Source organism: Lutjanus erythropterus, chromosome 8 (assembly GCF_056507025.1).
Source record: "Lutjanus erythropterus isolate fLutEry1 chromosome 8, fLutEry1.hap2, whole genome shotgun sequence".
Taxonomy (NCBI): domain Eukaryota; kingdom Metazoa; phylum Chordata; class Actinopteri; order Lutjaniformes; family Lutjanidae; genus Lutjanus; species Lutjanus erythropterus.
Genome location: NC_139324.1, coordinates 39,858,934 through 39,879,634, shown reverse-complemented (window position 1 = coordinate 39,879,634; position 20,701 = coordinate 39,858,934). Strand labels below are relative to the sequence as shown.

Below are 20,701 nucleotides of genomic sequence, written 5' to 3'. Positions count from 1 at the left end.
TGTTGAAAATGTCTGTTTAAAGTCAAACTGAAGGATCATCCAATGGAGCTTGCAAAAAGTTTGTCTGCATCTCTCATGTGCAACAGCGCCCCCCAACCAAAATGGATGAGACAACACCACACAGAAAAACCTACGTAAACGATGCAACAAGACGAAACAGAAAAGAGGAGGAGGCTCGACCACAAAGAAAAGATGAGGTTCAGTTTGCTTAGCACAGAAACAGCTGATAGAAATGTCCTTCACAGAAGTTGAATCAATACTTCTACATTTACCGGAGTTGTTTTTACAGAAGTATCTGTACTTCTACTGGAGTACAGAATGCGTGTACTGTTGCCTCTCTGGTTGCCAACCCAAAGCTTTGGTATTTGACAAACCAGGAATGAGGTTCAACAATCAAATATCTGATGTCCAGAATCGCTTACTGACCCTTTAAGTCTCTGAAAATAAAAACAAAACCATCTACAGAAAATGTTTTCTTTAACAAGTGATCGGTTGGTCTGTCAACCTCACTGGTCCTCAACAACTTCTGGACTGATTGGATTTTTGTTGCCCCTGGCTGATTGACATTAGTTGTAAGTGAAATGTCTCAACCAGTATTTGATGGCTAACCATGAAATCACATTCATGTCCCTCATGATGAGTTGTAATCACTTTATTTGTCCCTCAGCTCTTCTTCATCTAGCGCCATCAACAGGTCAACATTTGCCCAATAACTAACTTCGTTACTTCTGTTTTGGAAAAGAGTTTTCAAGCCTCAGCTGTACAGTTTATTTCTAATTAGCAGATGTTAGCACGCAACAAGTTTCCCTTTAAGGATAACACTGGTCCTGAAGCTATTAATGCATTTTTTATTCTAAATAAATCAAAAACTGTGAGATTACAAAACAGTGTCTCACCCTCAAGGGACTGATGATGTGAAGCTGAAGATGAACCTTTACAGTAGCCTCTTTTAATGTTACTGTATGAATATTAATTTTTCTTTCCCTTATGCTTTATTATGCCTATTTCAAAGCATGCCTCCTCAGTATAATGGTCCATTTTTGCAATTTTGGCCCTTTCAGTAAGGGCTAAAATTAGGACCATCTCCACCTCATTTACAGACAGACTGGTAGTATTCCATTTATGTAATACGATGCCATTAAAGCATGATAACCAAAGCTGTGTAAAGGAAATTGCATGGACACATCTGAAAACAGAAACAAACTGCACACACAGGGACTGATATATGTAGACTTTGAGTCATGTGGTTTCAGGAGACTGATCTGTTCAACATCAGAGAGTCTTGTGGACATTTAAATGATCTCAACTGCAAGGGCACTCTTTTAAATATTTAATGTTAGTTAAAGACGGAAATTTGTAGCAGTCTATGAATTAACCCCAAGGGCTGCATATTCCCACTGTTATTACATATATAACCATATGTCATTCCTGCGCCTTCCTGGAAAAAAGAAAATCTTTCTCCAGAACTGCTTACTGCACCTCTGAGTCTGTGGAAATAAAATCAAAACCATGTGCTCGACCCTGGTCAGTTGCTGAGTCACCACTCTGGTCTCGACAGAAATGTCTCAACAACTTCTGGACTGATTACAATGCAGTTTGGTACAGATATTCATGGTTCTGAGATAATGAATTAAACTTTGGTGATGCCCTGACTTTTCCACCAGCGCCCCCATTAGGTTGACATTTGTGATATTCAGTGATGTATCTCAACTACTACTGGATGCATGTCCCTCAGGATGAATTGTTATCACTTTAGTTGTCCCTAAACTGTCCTTCATCTCGTGCCATCATCAGGTCAAACTTTCAATTTGCCTATTTGCTTCTGTTATGGAATGGAGCTTCCAAGCCTCAGCTGCAGGCTTGGGGAGATTACATGTAACAGGATTACATAATTTGGATGCAAAAAAAAGGGTATCTGTATACCGTTACAGGTGCAGACAAAAAGAAATAATCAGATTACAGATATGTTTAATAAAAACAGGGATTTGTAACAGGATTACAGTGTTAATAATGCATGCATGCACCACGTGCACACATTACAGCACAGGTTTCGCAACATCACTCTGGTCTCAAGTAAAACCAGAGCTAATCTTGTGAATCTCTGGTGAAAAAAAGCTTTCATTAAGCAATTTAGCAGCATTAATATCATCATACGTTCACACATAACAAAGGAAGGAATAGCTGGACAAACAATAAACAACAACTAAGAGCAAAGAGGAAAGTAAAGACCTGTGTTTTTAGTTTGGCTTTTAATTGTCTTTTAAGCTTCAGTCATTAGTTTTTATTCTATTTCTCTGTGAACCTTTTACTTAATTCTTACTTTCATTGTATTGTTGTATCGTTATAATTTTATTCCTACATTTTATTTGATTTTATTTATTTGTATTTTTATCATGCTTTGCTTGTTTTCCAATGATTCCTGTTGGTTGTTTTAATTTTGCTACGTGAAGCACTTTTAAAAATTTAGCATGTTAGCGTTGTCATTGTGAGCATGCTGACATTAGCATTTAGCTCAACGTGCTTCGACTGTATGCCGCTAGCATGACTGTAGACTTTGAGTCATGTGGTTCATATGAGAATCTGGTTGCAGACTTTCAAATTATCTCAACAGCAAGGGAACTCTTTTAAATAATTAATGTTAGTTAATGACAGAAATTTGCAATAGTCTATGAGTCAACCCCCAGGGCTGTATGTTCCCACTGTTACTACATATATAATCATATACAACTCCTGCACTTTCCTGAACACGTGTTACTGAACATGGTGGGTCACTCAATTACACAAGTAATTGTCATGCATCAGTCTGCGATCCAGCAACTATCAAGAGAGCCTCAAATCAGATTCTGTGTCTGAGTGACTTCAGAGGTCGATAGCAATCTCGATGTGTGACCACAGCTTTTGGAAAATAGGAAATAAGGCGAGTCCAAGCCAAAGTCAGGCATGGCCAAAGTACAGATAAGATTGCCAATTGTCCTCCCCGTTTGTGCAGGTGAACATGCAAATGCTTTACTAAGCCCATCCAAGAGCAGCAGCTGATAGCTCACGCACATCATTTACATGTCATTACAGGAGCTCGGGCTGCCAGAGCAGAACAGATGAAAGCCCTGCAGCTGTATTCTGTCACATGTGAGCAACGTGTTAACAGAGTGTGAAGGCAGCAAGAACAAGAAGTGCAAATAAACATATAACACCACCTATACTCCTAACAACCTGCACAGAGCCAAGATGACAGGCGCACACACAGAGATGCACTTGAAGACTGCACCATAAATGAATTACGTACTATTTTATATGCTTATGTAATAGGGCAATAAAATCAGAAAGGGTCCATAACAGTTTTACCAACACCATGTTTTGCATGAAGCAATATACTGCCCTGTAAAATTTGGCCCACAGTTGCCTCTCCTGATCAGGCGCTGTATGTCAACAAAGAGCTGTGGATGAACTGTGTGGGTATTTTCACCATCATATTTTATAGTCCCACACAACATTTGGTGAAATGGGCCGTGCTGCAGTAAAATAAGGTTTCATGAGCTGCTTTGTTTGAGGGCATAAATACTTTTGTGGCAGCTGCATTCATCATCCCATTTCCTCTTGTCATTAACTGTATTGTGCTGTTTTGCAGGGAATGACACCGTGTACTGGACGGACATGGGCCTGAACAGAATATCCCGGGCCAAACGCGATCAGACCTGGAGGGAGGACATCATTACCACTGGCATCAGTCGGGTGGAAGGCATCGCCGTGGACTGGATCGCTGGTTAGTATCGTCGCTCCACCAGCGCCCTGGAGCCTGGTTCTGTAGGCTGTCAGGCTGCTATTGATTGGTGAAAAATTCTCACTTCATGTGCACTGCTTCTGCTTACGGGATTATGTAGATGGGTTTGATTTGATTTGAATTGCTAAAAAGCATTAAGCCTCAGTGACAGACTTGGACATCCTCCACATAAAAACATTCGTAGGGCAAATGTGTGCAAGATTAGTTTTAGTGTACGGCTAAGTTCATGATGGGACCCTCTCATGTATCGGAGCCCGAGGGGATCAATAAAGCTCTGCTGTATTTACACACCTGGTTATTGCTTTTTTCCTGCACAGGAAACCTATATTGGACAGACCATGGTTTCAATCTAATAGAAATCTCCCGTCTGAATGGTGCGTACCGCTCAGTGGTCATATCTGAAGGACTTGACCAGCCGAGGGCGATTGCTGTACATCCACAGAAGGGGTAGGCCATGACTTCTGTGTAATTTTTGTCTTTGGTTTGACATGTTTCAGTTTTATTGGTATTTTTATTTATTATTATTCACAAGTTTACACAGCTATTGTGCTCAGAATAGGAAAGTTCCTTGGTCAAGTTTAGGGAACATTGCAAAAAAAATGTATTTTACAAGGAATCATTGCCAAAATATTTTCCAAATAAATTGGTATTTCTTAAAGGGATAGTTCAGATCATTTGAAGTGGGGTATGAGGTGTACTACCTGCAGCAGAATGCGGTCACCATGCCTCCAGTTTGGAGAAGCGCAGAGGAGCACCAGCACAGAAGCTGAGCAATGTTCTGCTGTGGACAGGATCAGCAGCAAAATTTTATTTTAGCTACCTGAAAAAAATCAATATTGGTTTAAGTCAGCGGTCTCAAACTCAAATTGATTTGGAGTCACTGATTGTACAGCCATCTCATACAGGGGACACTTAAGTGTTAAAGACCTGCAAAAAAGCGCAATATTTCTTCCAATACTAACATATCGTCATCATGGTTAACAAAAAAAATACAAACAGCAATTTATATACATTTTTATATACATTAGTTAGCTGTGCACGGGGCACAAGTTCAGCTCTTCCATCACTTTGAATTGGTCATTAACAAGCCTGATAAAAGAGTATATGACAAAAAGTCAAGCTTCATTGTGTAACTGAAATGTGACTTAATAAATGACTCTGTGTTTTCACACAGAGAAATATTGTTGAAACAAACTCTCCTTTTCTGGACTTAGAATATCAGTGAATTGCAACATGCAATCCTTCAGAAATGCATACATACAATTTTCAACAGAAATGTGCTTTGTTTATTTCAACTGTATTTTAAATTAGTGTGAAACAACTACAGAAAAATAATTAAATGAAAAAACAAATGCAAGCTGGGTTATATTACATGTCGTGGGAAGTTTGAGACCCTTGGTTTAAGTATACACTATATTTAGAATATTATTTTGCCAAGTTCTTCATTTTAAATGCCAAATATTGCTCCTTGGGAAAAACAACAATGATTTTAACTCACAGAAAACAAGAGTTGCCGGTCTATCACTGTTGATCTGTTAGTTTGAAATGGCAGAAACCGATGTCTGATGGTACGGTTCAGATTGATTAAACTGACTTTTTGAGCGGGGCCTTTTTTACGTGGCTGAAATCTGTTACCCTGCTGACCCTGTCCACAGTAGTTCATTGCTTAGCTTAGCGGTCCTGCTGCTTCTCCAAACTGAAGACTTGCCTGCCAGCATTAACAGTAGGAAATACACTGACTATTGATAAGTACTTCATACAACCCTACTCCTAATAATCTGAACCTGAATCTGAAACTGATTTGTTGTTTTTCAGGCCCTTGCGGATAAAAGTGGTAGCGTTTCCTCCACTCATTTCCTTATGTAGGTCATATAGAGACATCAGTATTAAACTGAGACGGTTTCATAACAAGTAAAAAAACTCCTTGTAGCAGCTTTAACTCCATTACTTCTCATGCACACACTGAAGTGCATAAACCAATGTGTTTGCGTGATGTTCTTATGCTGGTCAGGTATCTCTTCTGGACTGAATGGGGCCAGAACCCCTGCATCGGCCGCTCCCGTCTGGACGGTTCAGACCAGGTCACCTTGGTGAACTCAGGCATCATGTGGCCGAATGGAATTTCCATAGACTACGAGGTACAGTTGCACACAGAAGCACAAACACAGTCACCAACCTCTTCCCCCTCCACTCCACTCACACATACTGTACCTCCTACCTCATCTCTTTTCTCCCTGAAATATGACTTTGCCTAAGAGGTTCGGTTTGTGATATGCATTTTAAAATTACTTTGCAGGAAAACACATTATACTGGTGCGACGCTCGCACAGATAAGATCGAGAGGATAAACCTTGAGACAGGTGAGAGCCGGGAGATTGTACTGTCCATGGCCAACGTAGACCTTTTCTCTGTTGCTGTGTTCGGGCCTTACATCTACTGGTCTGACAGGTAATTTATTATTTTCTTCAATGCATGCACATGAAATGGCCTGCAAAGCCTGCAATACTTACCCGACAGTAACCCTTCCCCTCAAAGGTCCCATGTGAAAATGTTTTTTCATTTGCAAACACAGATAAACACCATTCTAAAAATGAATAAACCAACACCAGATTGAGTGCACAATAAAATAAATATGATTTCTGAAAATTTAAATAAGGGATACCTTATCAGACCAACCTAACACCTGCTTGATTGAGTTTCCCTGGAATGCACAAAAATAAACATCATTTAGGAAAATACCTAAAAGCAGAGATATGCGTTCTTGCAAATGAACACTTCATATGAAAATCAGCAGTTTCTCACAGTGAGGGTCACTGCCTGGTTTTGTAAATACTGCTGTAAAATCAGACTTTACATGAAGCTACTCGCTTTATGCATTTTTATACACCTGCCATCTTATTTTCTTCACCTTCACAACAATAAACAAAATGGAAATAAGGTGTTAGCTTTGTTGTGTGTTTTTCTGCAACAACTTGAATTTTTTTTCTTTACTATTGTCGAATGAAATGATCTGCCTTTATATCTACTTAACTTTGCTTCGGTGAACAGTCAGAGCACTTTTGTTTGTGGAACTTAAAGCCCTTATTTTGTCCCCCGTCTGTCCTATTGTGCTGCAGGGCTCATTCAAACGGTTCGATCCGACGTGGCTTTAAGACCGACACCAGTGAGGCCGTGACCATGAGGAGCGGTCTTGGGGTCAACTTGAAAGATGTGACGGTCTTCAACAGAGGCAGGGAAAAAGGTGAAGTTTCAACTTTACAGTCTGATGATTCACACATTGACTGATACTACTGCATCCTTTGCCTTTATGCAGTTTTGACATGTAGGGCCGTACCAAATGTCATTTTTTACATGAAGCTCTGAATGTCTGTTGACATATTTTATGACTTCATCACCCTAAAAAACAACTAATAAGAAAATACAACTACAGGGTGTCCACAAACTCTCTTTACAATTTAAAAAAATTGAAAGATGACATGAAGTAAAAGATCACTGATGCCGTTGCCACCTTTGATGAGGCGATGCTGCAGCGAACATGGTAAGAAATCGAGTACCGTCTTGATGTGCTTCATGCAACTAATGGTGCCCATATAGACGTGTATTAAATGAGGCAAAAAAAAATTCAATATCTACTTTTCATTTTGTGATAATTTCCACAGATTTGTCTATTCATTTGCTTTTGTAATACATTTGTTAAATTGTAAAGAGACTTTATGGACACCCTGTACTTTCATCAGATTAAATGAGTTATTCTTTTTTATTAAATCATCTCTCTTTCATGGACATAACTCTTTAGTTTTGTCGACATAAATGTAAATTACGGCGCTGTTAGATTGCTAGTGTAGTCTGAAAAAAGACTGGGGGTGTGCATCAGAAAAACTGCCTCCAATTTTCTCAACAACACAGAATAAAGTTCCACAAAAATACAGCCATCCAATACTCTACATAGGCTTTTCTACAACATAGCACAGTTATAGTCATTTTAGTCCATTCTTTATGTTAAACATCATAATGCCATCATTCTTTACAAGGGCTTGTCAAATAAAACCAACTGGCAACATGACATGACCTTAAATATTGAATAATTATATTTGACTCCAGCTCTTTAGCTGTAGCATTAGCTACAGACATTGCATTGTTTACTACACTGCTAATCTCCCATGCTACTTGCATATATATCAGCTTTTATTATTTATTATTTGATTGGTAGGCAGGCTGTGTATGGCAATGAACATTTTTTTGTTTTTTGTTTGTTTTGTTTTGAGAAATAATTTGAATCGTCTAGTCTTTTAAGATGAACAGTTAATATAACTGGGCAAAAAAAAAAAGGTCAAAATGTTTTAATGAAGCTATAACTTAACATTTATTTTGCACCTGATTTTTGGGTGTGCCAGCTGCCTGTTTGGGTGGCATGGTGCTACTGTTCCTCCATGGTGCATGCTTCATTTGTGTGTGCAAACAGCTCTTTTTTTTATTTACCATAGTGAAAATGTTTTTGAAAGACTAAATGCCAACAAATATGGACTGAAGCCAGACATTTTGCTAGCTTGCTTTGCTCAGCGCCAAAATGCGTAAATGTTATATGTGAAATAATTTCCCTAATTTAAATAGAACAAAAGCGGGGTTTTATTTGCCACGCCGGTCTGTTCAGATCAGATGCTGTGTGCAGGGCTGTTTTCCATTTCTTTTTCCAAAAAAATTGACTTTTGGACTTGTGGAGTTATTGGAAATGTTTGGATAACAAGAGCCAACAATCCTACACAGCCACCACTAATTCTACAAATAGTATAATGCTATTAATATTAGTGTAGCCTTTATCTGGAGTGTAATCTAAGTGTAATCTTTATCTGCAACTGTGCAGAAATACTGTGTTTAAACAGATTAAGCAGACATGCAAAAAAGCCCAAAGCTGCACAGCATTTAAATGTTGATTTAGAACCCGAAAGTCAACATTATGAATGAGGCTTCAAAGCTTCAAACTATTTGGTACAGTCCTACTGACAAGGTTTTACAAAATCCACCTTTCAAATATTGTGCTGCGGTTACACTCCACCAATGATTCCAATCTGTAATGTATAGACACGCACAGTTTAAGCCTGATTGCAAGAGGCCAGACACTGAGGCAAACCAGTAATTGAGCATGTGTTGGATTTTTGAAGGCACAAACCCCTGTGCCAGGAGCAACGGAGGCTGCCAGCAGCTGTGCTTCCACCTGGGAAGTGGTCGGCGGACTTGCTCCTGCGCCCATGGCCGCTTGGCAGAGGATGGCTTTGCCTGTGAGCGCTATGAAGGTTATCTGCTCTACTCTGAGAGGACCATATTGAAAAGCATCCACCTTTCAGATGAGAATGACCTCAACTCACCTGTTCAGCCTTTTGAAAATCCTGCTTTTTTCAAGAATGTCATCGCCCTGACCTTTGACTACAGTCAGAAGACAGCTGGGACCAACCGCATCTTTTTCAGTGATGTCCATTTTGGAAACATCCAGATGATTAACGATGACTGGACAGGAAGAACTATTATCGCAGAAAGTAAGTGCATTTCACCTCCCCACTCTGTTTTTAACATTATTTTGTTGGTGTGTGATTATAAAAGATTATACAACTTCATATTTGCTACCATACAGAGTTACTGGTGTCCAGCTGTAACTGCACATGCATTGTATCCCTGTTGGGCTTGAGTGTGATTTGGCACAATGTGATACAGCTGCTTTTCCCAAACTTGTGGTCACAACAGAAAATGGGTCATACACCCATTTTACTGGGTCACAGGCTGGAAGAGTAAAATTCACAACAATGCTATGATATGTGAAATGATTTTCCTTATTAAGAAGAGAGCTATGAATGCACTCATAGAACTGGCATTACATCAGGTACCCATTATTTCTTTTTTGTTACGCTGCTCCATTCAGATCACGTTGATAAACTTTTTGAAAAAGTTTTACCAGGTACTGATTTTTTTTTTAGTTTGAGTTGGACTCAATACTCAAAATTCTATTGCAGTTCATTGCCTTGAAATTTTAAGTCATCTCAACTATTTCTTTGTGTTTGTGTCTGTATTTATTTGTGGAGGTGCTCATTAATGAGAGCTTAAAAATTAACAAATCAGACAGACATCTCCAAACAAAGCATTCTCAGCATCAGGGAAAGTCAAAAGAATGTTTCCTCTGCAAAGACGAGACTTTGAAGAGACACTGAGCCTCATGTAAGAACCACATGTACGAACAGATCCGTTCTTAAGTGGTCTGAGTGATTTAGAAGAATTTGTAAGATATGAACACAGTTTTACGAGGACCAGACCTTCCATAAGAGTTGTGTTGTTTTTAACTAATGACTGTGTGTTTCATTAGTTTGAGTTCAGAAAATAAATTACTGTTTGTAATGATGTTGACATCATCCTGTTTGACTGCATTTCAGATTATATTTTAATTGTATTCTAAATTTACACGTAAAGACAAACATCATTGATTTAAATTGGTTATTACCTTCTGTCAGGAATATTGGAAGTATCTTCATACACAGGTTAATGTAGACGCTGTCCAGGTGAAAATCCTCTGTTTCAACGCCTGACCGTGCAGCATCACCTATTATGACTCTCATCCATCTCCATGATGGAGACTTCCTCTATTTGGGCTGCGGTCGTCATTTTTTCTGGTTTTGTTTTAAAGCCATTTTCTGACAGCACAACCCTCAGATAACACGGCATTAAGAGCACAATTATGTCGTGTTTCTTAGCTTCAGCAGCTCCCCTAATTCCACTGCTGATGCTGAGACTTTTCCTTTCTGGATCTCTGAAAGCAGGACTTCACTCTCCAAACTCTTTAATGTCATTTTCATGAATGAAAACACTTCCCAACATATGGGGAATTATGCAGGTTAATTTACAGGTTGCATGTACCTGCACTCATATACATGCGGGCGGATCATTTACACACTTATTTGAAGTTAGAACCATTTGCTGAATGTGACGTGGCGTGTGCGGAGGCGTCCTTTGTATGAAAAAAGTAAGAGTAAGTTAAGATAAGAATACAAAAATGTTCTTGCATGTGGAAAACCAAGTCAGTCATGTGGTTTGTTGTGTTGTTCATCAGTAATTTATAAATGCAGAAAATCATGATGTATTTTTGTAAGTTTGGCTCCCACACAGACACCAAATTTCTCTTTAGCTTCTCGAGCTGAAAAAGTTTAAAAGTAGTTGCCATGTTTCAGCCGTGCCCTCGGTCTTCCATCTCTTGTGTGTTTAATGGAAAAGGTATGCTTTAATTTTAATCAATACACTTGTCTGAACAGCCTAACTTGAGCTTTACACTGAGCTGTTTTCTTTTGATTTGGCTGCATTGATTGTGTATTGGGATGTGAGCGCTGCCAACATGCTTCTACAGTGCACAGTGACAGCAGATCCAGTATAGACACTAACCGAGGACCGTGGCTGCTGCTGTTGTGACGTATTGCTCTCATTACCCTGAATGGTGTAGATAAGGTGTTATTATTATTTCAGTCCTAATCATATAAGACAACCTTGTTAAGAACACAGTATTCACATAGCATTAATAGCATGTACGTAGGTAGCATAGCATTAATAGTATTAACCTCAACTTGCCCATTCCCTCCTCCACTCCTCCGTGTTTTTCTGCCATTGCTTCTCTGAAAAGACCTTTTAATACTAAATCAGTAGGGTATAATGCCTGTGTTTGAAAGCTTTCTGCTTACTGACTGTCACAGATTGAACGATGGGACCGATCCCTCTCTATTCCTTCACTAAATCTCAGTCAGTCCTGTCTTGATAAGCATGACTGCCGTCAAATGAACAGCAAAAGCCTCTGTTCTGCTCGGCTAGCATCCTCCGCCATTCTGTGGGGTTTCTGCTGGGAGCAGAGCTCAGCACCTTCCCATCCCCTCCTCACACTGTGAGACTGGCAGAGTGTTACTGATCCACTCCCACCCACCCCCAACCCATCTCCCACACCCCTGCTGAGGGAGCTTTCTGCTTATTTATTTATCTTCTAGAAATGAACAAGCATTATTAAGAACCATCTGTTGGGAACTGTAAGCGTCCTTCACACTTTGGCACTTGCGAAATACAAAATCAAAGCAGTGCAAATAATTAATTTGAGTACAGTTTAAATTTTTGAATTCATAAAATATGCACATGTAATTTTTTTAAGGTTTGGGCAACAAATTGTTTGTATGCAGATATATTGTATGCAACTGTTGTAGGATGCTGTGACCTTGTTGTTTCCAATTAGCGTATTTGGTGTCAGTGAAAGCAGCATGTCCATCTGGTCCAAACTCCTTTTGATGAAACCACCATCTATAGGCAGCTTCTAACCCTGAGAAAGACTCTCTTCTATTTTCCTCTAAAAGTTTCTGCCTGCATCCCGTCATTGAGGAAAGGTGAAGATGTTAATCATCCATATTTCCCTAATTAAACTCCATGTCCCCCATTAATTACTCCCTCGCCCCGCCAACAATTTCTGAGAAGCTCCAAACTGCCAGACGGCTTTTATTGCAAACTATTAATTAGTGATCGGCTGACTCAGGTAGTGTCTTAAGTATTCTACTGCGTGGTTTATAGGACTTGAGATGGGGGGATACAGCCAAATTTTCTATCATTGTCCACATGTTCGCCATTAAGACAGATTAGGAGCTGCATTGTCAGAGGGTATTGTGTGCAAAAACTCTGAAATGAGTTACAAAAAAAAGATGAGATCAGGCCCGAGTTATTTGCCAAATGCTGGACACAGATGTTTTGTGTATACTAAGGCGGTGTTAAGTTCATTCACTTTTCTTTTAAATTGGTTTGTTGTCACTGTTGTTGCTCTCTGAGAAAAGAGCAGAAGGCACTCCTTTTTCCATTTCAAAATGTGTTCTTTGTCTTAAAAAGATAATCTTTTGTTTTGTCAAATAATAAACAAATGTACGTGCACATAGAAGAGTTACACATGAACACACACACACATACACACACACACACGCACACACACCCTGGTTCATGCAGGTTAATCTGTCCAAAGCCCCGACAAATCCTATCTGGGTGACTAACTGTGATATCTGACTGTGTTGGGTCCAGTGGTTTTGTGGAACATGGCTCTATTGAATTTTAATACATTTGTTGTATCGGGGTCAGAAATCAACTTCGCTTTCTTGTTTTCAGGGAAGTTTGATGATTCCAAGATCTGTTTTTTTTTATTCATTTTTGGGGGCTACTATTGATTCTGTTGCTTTTTGGGGACACATTTCAGGATCAAGGCCAGCTAACTGGAAACTGAGGGTGAAATTACTGCTGATTTTTTTAACTTTTTTAAAACGTTTTTGCTGAAAGTATCACTGTATTCTCACATTGTATGAGACAGATGGTATATGAAAAAAGCAGGTTTGTCTGGCTCCTCCTTTTGCTCCTAATGGCATTTGGAAGAATCCACTGCGCCTGAATGAAAACAAACAATCAGAGCCATGGGGAGTCTCTAACCCAGGTGGCTTAGACCGAGCTACCAACCCAAAAAGTTGGCAATTTATGACGTGGAAATGAAACTCAACAATCTGCAAAAATAAAACAATTAAGAAAACTAAGAATTTCATGCCAACTTACTGGAATACATTTTTGAGTTTGAGTATTATTAAACTTTTTGTAGTTCATTTCAAACTTTAAGAGTTTGATTTGATTTTAAAAACTCAAAAATCTATTGCAGTAAGTTGCCTTGAAATTTTGATTTGTCTCAACTTCAACAATGATCGAAGCCATCAACCCCGAAATCTTTAAGGTTATAAGTTAAGGGTAGGTTAAAGGCAGGAATTTACCAAAAAAAAAAAGTATTAACAAATACTAAAATAATTCTTCTCAATCATTCATCGCTCATGACCCACCACAAGTGTTTGGTGGTGCCTGCATCTGCAAAGACTCCACCCTTACTTTCTTATTTTCTCATCATTTTGCTCTGCATGCAACTATCTTCCTAATGCCTTTACAAACAGCAACTGACAAATCCTACTCATTCTACCTTTAAGGTTAGGCTGAGGGTTAGTGGTTAGGAGTAGAGCTGATTATCAGTACTGAACATTTTAAAGGGTATGAATAACCTAATACCAAGTCAACATTCAGGTTCAGGTTATTTTATGTAACCGGATGATTCTAGCGTTGTCTGTTTTGTGTCATGATGAAGAAGGGTTAGGGTTATTTCTGAGAGCACGAGGTAAATAACAAAATCCTCCTTCAGCCCCTCTCCCACGGGGTACAACAGTAAAAAGGAGCAAGAGGGCCATGCTGAATTCAGCGTAGTACAATAAAACAGAAAAACATACCAGACAGCAAGAGGTTAACAACAAAATCCTCTGTCAACTGCCACCATGTAACTCGAGCCCCTACACAAATTAAATGACACAGTAATATGTTAGCATATTAAACAATAAGTTTAGGCTAAAAAGTAAACTTATAAATGCAGTTTAACAGCACTAAAACACAAAAATTACTACAAGAACAATGTCGCTTACCTCTCCCAGTCTAAACAAATTCTGTTATCATAACAATAAAAAATACAAATTTGACTCTGTTACACATATTACCGCTGTATAACTGTTTTGCTTTGTTACATTTATTTGTACCTGTAAGTAGATTTGGTGAAGTGTGGTGTATTTGACAGAGTTGCCAGTTCAGGATGCTGAGATGCCACCAAATCATTCAAAAGTGTTGAAGATTTTTCTATATTGGTATCAATGTCATTTTAAGGGTACTGGTGTTGTAATTCTTTACCCAGCCCCAGTCAGGGGTGTGGTTATGGCATGGTGTTTTCAGAAAACTGCTTTTTCATTTCAGAACGTAATGGAAATAATGCTCCAGTCAGAGGTGTCCACAAATACCCTGCGGTGTTCGCTGGGTAGCAGAAAGCATATTCATGTATATGAGACCATGACAGCTTTACATCACTGCAGTATTATTTCAACCTCTGTCTTTAGATTGACGCCTGTGCAATATTGAAACAGTGGAAGATACATTCAAGAGGCCATTTATGAAACCACTGCCAAAAAACTACAGTAAATAATCATGGATGAATATGTCCATGTTGTCTGTCTGTGATCACTGTCTCTCTCTCTCTCTGGAGGTTCCCTCCCTGTCCATCTCCATCTTGCACCAACCTGGGAGGCTGCAGAGGCCTTATCATATTCTGTGTTTAGGAAATTGGTTCATGATGAAAACATATTCAGTCGCTGAGTGACTGTTGCATCAACAAATAGCTGTCTGGCCAGTGTAGTGAGGCATGAAGTCATTTCCCTGTCAATCACCCAGGAAACATAATCCCATTTCTAACACAATTGGAGCTTGCCATCTGTTAGAAGCAAAGTCAATATTTTTACCTAAATCTGCACTCGGCAACTTTGCAGTTTAGTGGCCGCAGATGGCAGAGGCAGATAACTTTTTTAATTTGGGTAAATTTCCCCACCCAAAGAAAAAATCTCGTTACTTATTTTGTATTTGCTATCAAGTTTCAGTTGGTCTTTTATCCTGCACTGAGAATAATTCTCATGTATACATTTCTGTGTTTACTTACAAAGGATGTAATACACTGTGTTGCAGCCATACCTTGGAATGTAAACTGATAAGACGGACGTGTTTCAAACATTAAGATCTGTGTGTGCGTCTTCATAAACCATGCTTCATTTTCATGTCTGAATGAGTTTATTTGGTTGGAATTTGAGCAGAGGTCTTGTGTTGTTTGTTCTTTCAGATGTGGGTTCAGTGGAGGGCCTGGCCTACCACCGCGCCTGGGACACGTTGTACTGGACCAGCTCTACTACGTCCACCATCACCAGACAAACTCTGGACCAGAATCGAGCCGGTGCCTTCAGCCGGCAGGCCGTGGTCACTCTCTCAGAAGAAGACCACCCACATGTCCTGGCCCTGGACGAGTGTCAAAAGTCAGTATCTCTTCTAAGTCTCTGAACACTCAGTCAATTCAACAATGTCCTGTGTTTGGGCTTTGGTTCACATTACTGCTTTTCTAAAATGCATGCACTGACCTGCTATTAGTTTCAGGAACGATTTTAACATTCCTGTGCTTCTGTCTATAAATCTATTCATGGACTCTAATGCTGATATGCTGCCAAGACAGGTCCCAGGTAGGCTCTCAAATCCACCAATTGTCTACTGCTCACTGTAACAAAAATGCAGACAAATGGAATTGTCTCCCTCTGGATCAGGGGACATCAATTCAGGCTTTTAAGTGCGTGCCGCGCTCGCTTTTTAGCCTTCTCTCTCAAAAACTCTAATACAGGTCCACTGTCATTTTATTGTGAATATGTTTCACTTATTTTAATTAACAATCTAATAAAAAAAATTAGTAAACTAAATTTCAAAGTACCCAATTCTCTCCATGTATGTGCATGCATTTACAGTATGTAATATTTTAACAGCTGTTCTAAGGTCTTGTGTAATATTCAAATATGTTTCTGGTTTTAGAAATATGAGACAATCCACAAAATGAGACATTAATAGAATGGAAAGTTTCATGTTATGTGTTACCACAAGACACAGTTATTATTGCTTTTCAACAGTTGTCTTGGGGAGTTTGTAGCTCAGATTCATTTGGTGCAAAGGTTTTGTTGCATTATAATGTGTGGAGCTCTAATCTGACATATCCTGAGGTAGACTGTGTTCTGGTGAGCATTTTTACACTTCAGGTGTGAGTGTTCTGATCTGCTCTGAGCTGCACCGATAGCTTTTTGAATATCTGATTTAACAGTTTCATTTATGTGCCTGTTTTGTTGTTCCAAAAGTAACACGTCAGTATTTCCTGTCACATTCACTTCAGATTTAACTCTTTGCATATTCATGAGTATAAAAATGTTACAGTAAGGACTCCAGAAAGACGGAGAGTCTTGCAGCTCCTGTTGTGCTAACTAAATTAATTTCTTGACCTCAGACTATATCCTGGGTTGGCAATTTGGCACCACATCCATCCCACTCCAGGAACACCGTCTGATAATTAGAATTCAAACTTAAGTGGCTAATTTGCAGTCCCTGGTTCTGACCGTAATCCTTATTATCACACTAGAGTGGACTTCCATGACTTCATCACAGGATGAAGTGAGAGCCCAGGGGCTGAAAAAGGTCAATATACAATTTGAATCCGGCTCTTTCTTTCTGTGGTTTATCTGCACAGCTGCTGTGGATTTAAAGGGATAGTTCACCCAAAAATGAAAATTTAATCTTTTTTCTCCTCACCCTCATGCTGATTGAAGGTCAGGTTTAGTTTTTTTAGCCCTGCTGGAGTTTCACAGGAAATTATTGTTGCAGAATCTCCCAAACAGTGGAAGTGAATGGTGACCATTTTCAAACATAAAAAAACAACAGAATAAAAACACCAGATGCCTCCATACTGCTCATCTGGTGTAATCCAAGTCTCCTAAAGCCCCAACATGTCAAATCGACCAAAAAAATGTTATTTCTGCCTGAATCTTCACTGTAAATCCTTATCTTGCAGTCACGTTAACGTGCACACTGTCTGAACTGGGTGTGTGGTGTGACGGTGTGCAAACGGCATGTCAGGACTTTAAGAGACTTGAATTATGCCAGACAAACATTTCTATTGTGTGGGAGATTCTGCAACACTGTTTTCCTGTGAAACTCCAGCAGTGTTCTGTGGACTAACAAAATAAACCTGACCCTCAATCGGCATGACAGTGAGTAGATAATGACTGAATTTTTATTTTTGGGTGAACTATTCCTTTAAAATGTGCACTGTACATTTTGAGAAATGCACAGACAATAAAAAAATCTTTCATTGGATGTTTCTACAACTATGAGCATTTTTGACATTTTGGCATTTTTCCAAAATGAGTAAAAATGAATGTATGAATTTTAATTTTAACCATCAGATGCTTCAATTAATATGAACAGGCAACCAAAATTGTATGTAGTTATTAATATTTCAATCTGAAATCTGTTTTTTCATGGTTATATAATAATAATAATAATAATAATAATAATAATAATAATAATAATAATAATAATAATAATAATAATAATAAAATAATAATAATAATAATAATAATAATAATAATAATAATAACTTAATTCATATAGCACCTTTAAAAACTGAGTTTACAAGTGCTTTGTCAGACAAAGCCAAAGAGCAGGATACCCAGGAGGCAAATAAAAAGTAAGAAAAAACTGAAGTAAAACAGACACAAGACACAAAAAAGACACAAAAATAGTAAAAGTAAGACAAAACAGTAAAAGAGGTAAGGAGAGGAAAACAAGAAAAAGATGACAATAAGAATAAATGAAAATAGAGGGAGGAGAATGCAGAGACGACATCACATGATGTTGTCCAGTCGATATAAATAAATAAAAGGAATGAAATAAAACAACATAACATAATTTCAATATAAATAAGTACAAATAAAAAAGAATAAGAAATAAAATATATTACAACATTTTTTAAAAAGTTGTTTAGCTCTGAAAAAAACTTTTACAATTGAATTCGTTCAGTGTCAAGAAATTAATTTAGGGGAGCCCCTATAGCTCAGTCGATAGGGCAGCGGCTGCCGGTTCGAATCCCGCCTGTGGCTCATTTGCTGCGTGTCATCCCCTGTCTCTTCACCCCCCTTTCCTGTCATACCTTCAGCTGTCACTGTCAATAAAGGCAAAAATGCCCAAAAAATAACTTAAAAAAAAAAAGAGAAATTAATTTAGTTGGACATAAAAGTGTGGGGCAGGTGTATTTAGATTCAAAAATAATTCAATTAAAATTAATTAATTAATTAAATCAGTAAACAAACAAAAAATGGTTTGGTGTGAAGTAATATTTTTATGAAATAATTTCATTTGAAACAATGTGATATTGTCAATAAAAAACTCTTTTTGTGGGACATTAATAAAGGTGATGTTTGGACCCATAAAATTTTTCATAAATGATAATAAATCACATTATTTAGTAATTACTTTGTAGGTTAAGATGTTTATTATGTATTTGTTTTATTAAGAATTAAATATCAGATTTTAACAAAAATGCAAAATTTCCCTACTGGGACTTAAAAAAGCCTGTAGTTGCAGAAACACACTTCTATAAATATTTCTGTACTCTGTCGCTCTTATTTGTGTTTCTGTGTTATTAGACGTCCTCACAGAGGCGGGTTTGAATAAATGACCTCTATCTCAGGTCTCAGCAACTCTGGGATTATGTTGATGACTGACTGACACGACTGCAGAAACCTCAAGGAATTTTTTTTCAGAGCAGGAACATTTTGCTGTTCATTAGTGTTTGTTTTGCCTGCATGGCAGAGAGTTCCCTGGTTGACATGTTTATATAGCAGCTCTTATAAAAAGCCATCATTCCTGCTCCCTGATTTAATTTCAGACTACACATATTGGTTTTGTAGTTCTTGCTGAGGTGTTGTGAATTCGTAGAAGCACTCAGGTGAAGTAGTGCGTCTTTTGGAGAGGGAGGGAGCCTCTGGTGACGTCTGCACACAGTAATTATTAAATGTTTGATTTGGTTTTCCTCTCGCATTTTAGCCTGATGTTTTGGACCAACTGGAACGAGCAGAGACCCAGCATCATGAGATCCACCTTAGCGGGGAAGAGCATGAGGATTATCATCAGCTCTGACATCCTGACGCCCAACGGACTGACTATTGACCACAAAGCAGAGAAGCTCTACTTTTCAGATGGAAGCCTCGGCAAAATTGAGAGATGTGACTACGATGGCTCCAGCAGATATGTGAGTATAAAAATAGTTGCGTCCCCAAGTAAATAATGTATTTTTTCAATGTCTTTTTATTTCTGACGAATGTAGCAGAAACCAGCACCAATATGTAAACATACAAGTATAACAGAGTACAGTGAGTTTCCCTCACATCCCTCATCTCTTCCTTCCACCCCCATACAGCCAAGTAAACAAAACAGACAGAAAAGCAAGATAAAGAGCAAATAAAGAAAGAAAAAAGAAAAAAAGGTATACTTAGAGCTGCACTAAACAAAACAGAGAGAAACCAAAAAAAGGAACAAAAGCAGAGTTAGTGGTAAGTTAATAGTTCATAATGTATATTGTATATTTGAAAGCTCTTATACACCATAAAAATCTAGGTTGAAAGAGTCCAGATAATGTCAGGGTCCGTTACTGATCTCCTCTTTAAAACTGGACCAGAGTTCCATGAAAAGTCAGTCCGATTATTATTTATGATTTGAAGTCAGTCTGTCCAGTGGGACGTATTCAGGAACAGCTTAAAAGTAGGAGGGGATTCATTCCTCTATAATAAAGGGATACGTTGTTTTGCAAAGTAAATATTCAGCATTTTTTAGACCACGTACGTGAGGGATAATGTACAGTGAACAGATCATTATCGCAAAATAAATCCCGACAGGATGAGCGGAGTGGTCTTGAATCATCCTGAAGGGGGTTTACTTTGCAATAATGACCTGCTCACTGTACATTATCCTGCCGTTACATGGTTATATAACAAAAAACTCTAAATATTTATTTTACAATGATAGCAACGGTCTTCTATAAAGAAATAACAGACCTTAGACTGCTGTAATTGAATTGACCAATCAGAATCGAGTATTCAACAGAGCCATGTAATAAATAATATTAAAGGTTCACTTCATCCCAAAATAAAAATATATATTTGTGTGTGAGTTTTGTGACAATTTACACCAAAACAATCTGGATGGATGAATAGAATATTTTTGATTTTGTATTGTACTGTCCCTTTAATTGTGGTGGCCCAATTTCAAGCAAATGAATTTTTTTTTTCTCTGTTAAAAAAAATAATAATTTTCCCATTTTCATTGTATAATATATGTACACTGATTACATTTCCATATTTTTGAATTTCCCATGAATCAAATAATGTTTTTAAGAAAAGAGACCTTGTGACTCGCCAGTTCAAATGTATTTTCCACCTTTGTCTCTCACAGATGGAGATG

At 38.2% G+C, this 20,701-nt stretch overlaps 1 protein-coding gene across 1 annotated transcript in view; it reads left to right on the top strand.

Annotated features, from left to right (window-relative positions):
• Positions 1-20,701, top strand: part of lrp1bb (low density lipoprotein receptor-related protein 1Bb) — a 322,619-nt gene that overhangs the window by 185,800 nt on the left and 116,118 nt on the right. Inside the window, exons 35-42 of the mRNA XM_084723927.1 lie at positions 3,626-3,760; positions 4,096-4,225; positions 5,790-5,916; positions 6,075-6,226; positions 6,895-7,019; positions 8,938-9,309; positions 15,498-15,687; positions 19,289-19,493. Of these exons, the coding sequence (XP_084580053.1) occupies positions 3,626-3,760; positions 4,096-4,225; positions 5,790-5,916; positions 6,075-6,226; positions 6,895-7,019; positions 8,938-9,309; positions 15,498-15,687; positions 19,289-19,493 (1,436 nt within the window). The remainder of the gene's footprint in view (positions 1-3,625; positions 3,761-4,095; positions 4,226-5,789; positions 5,917-6,074; positions 6,227-6,894; positions 7,020-8,937; positions 9,310-15,497; positions 15,688-19,288; positions 19,494-20,701) is intronic.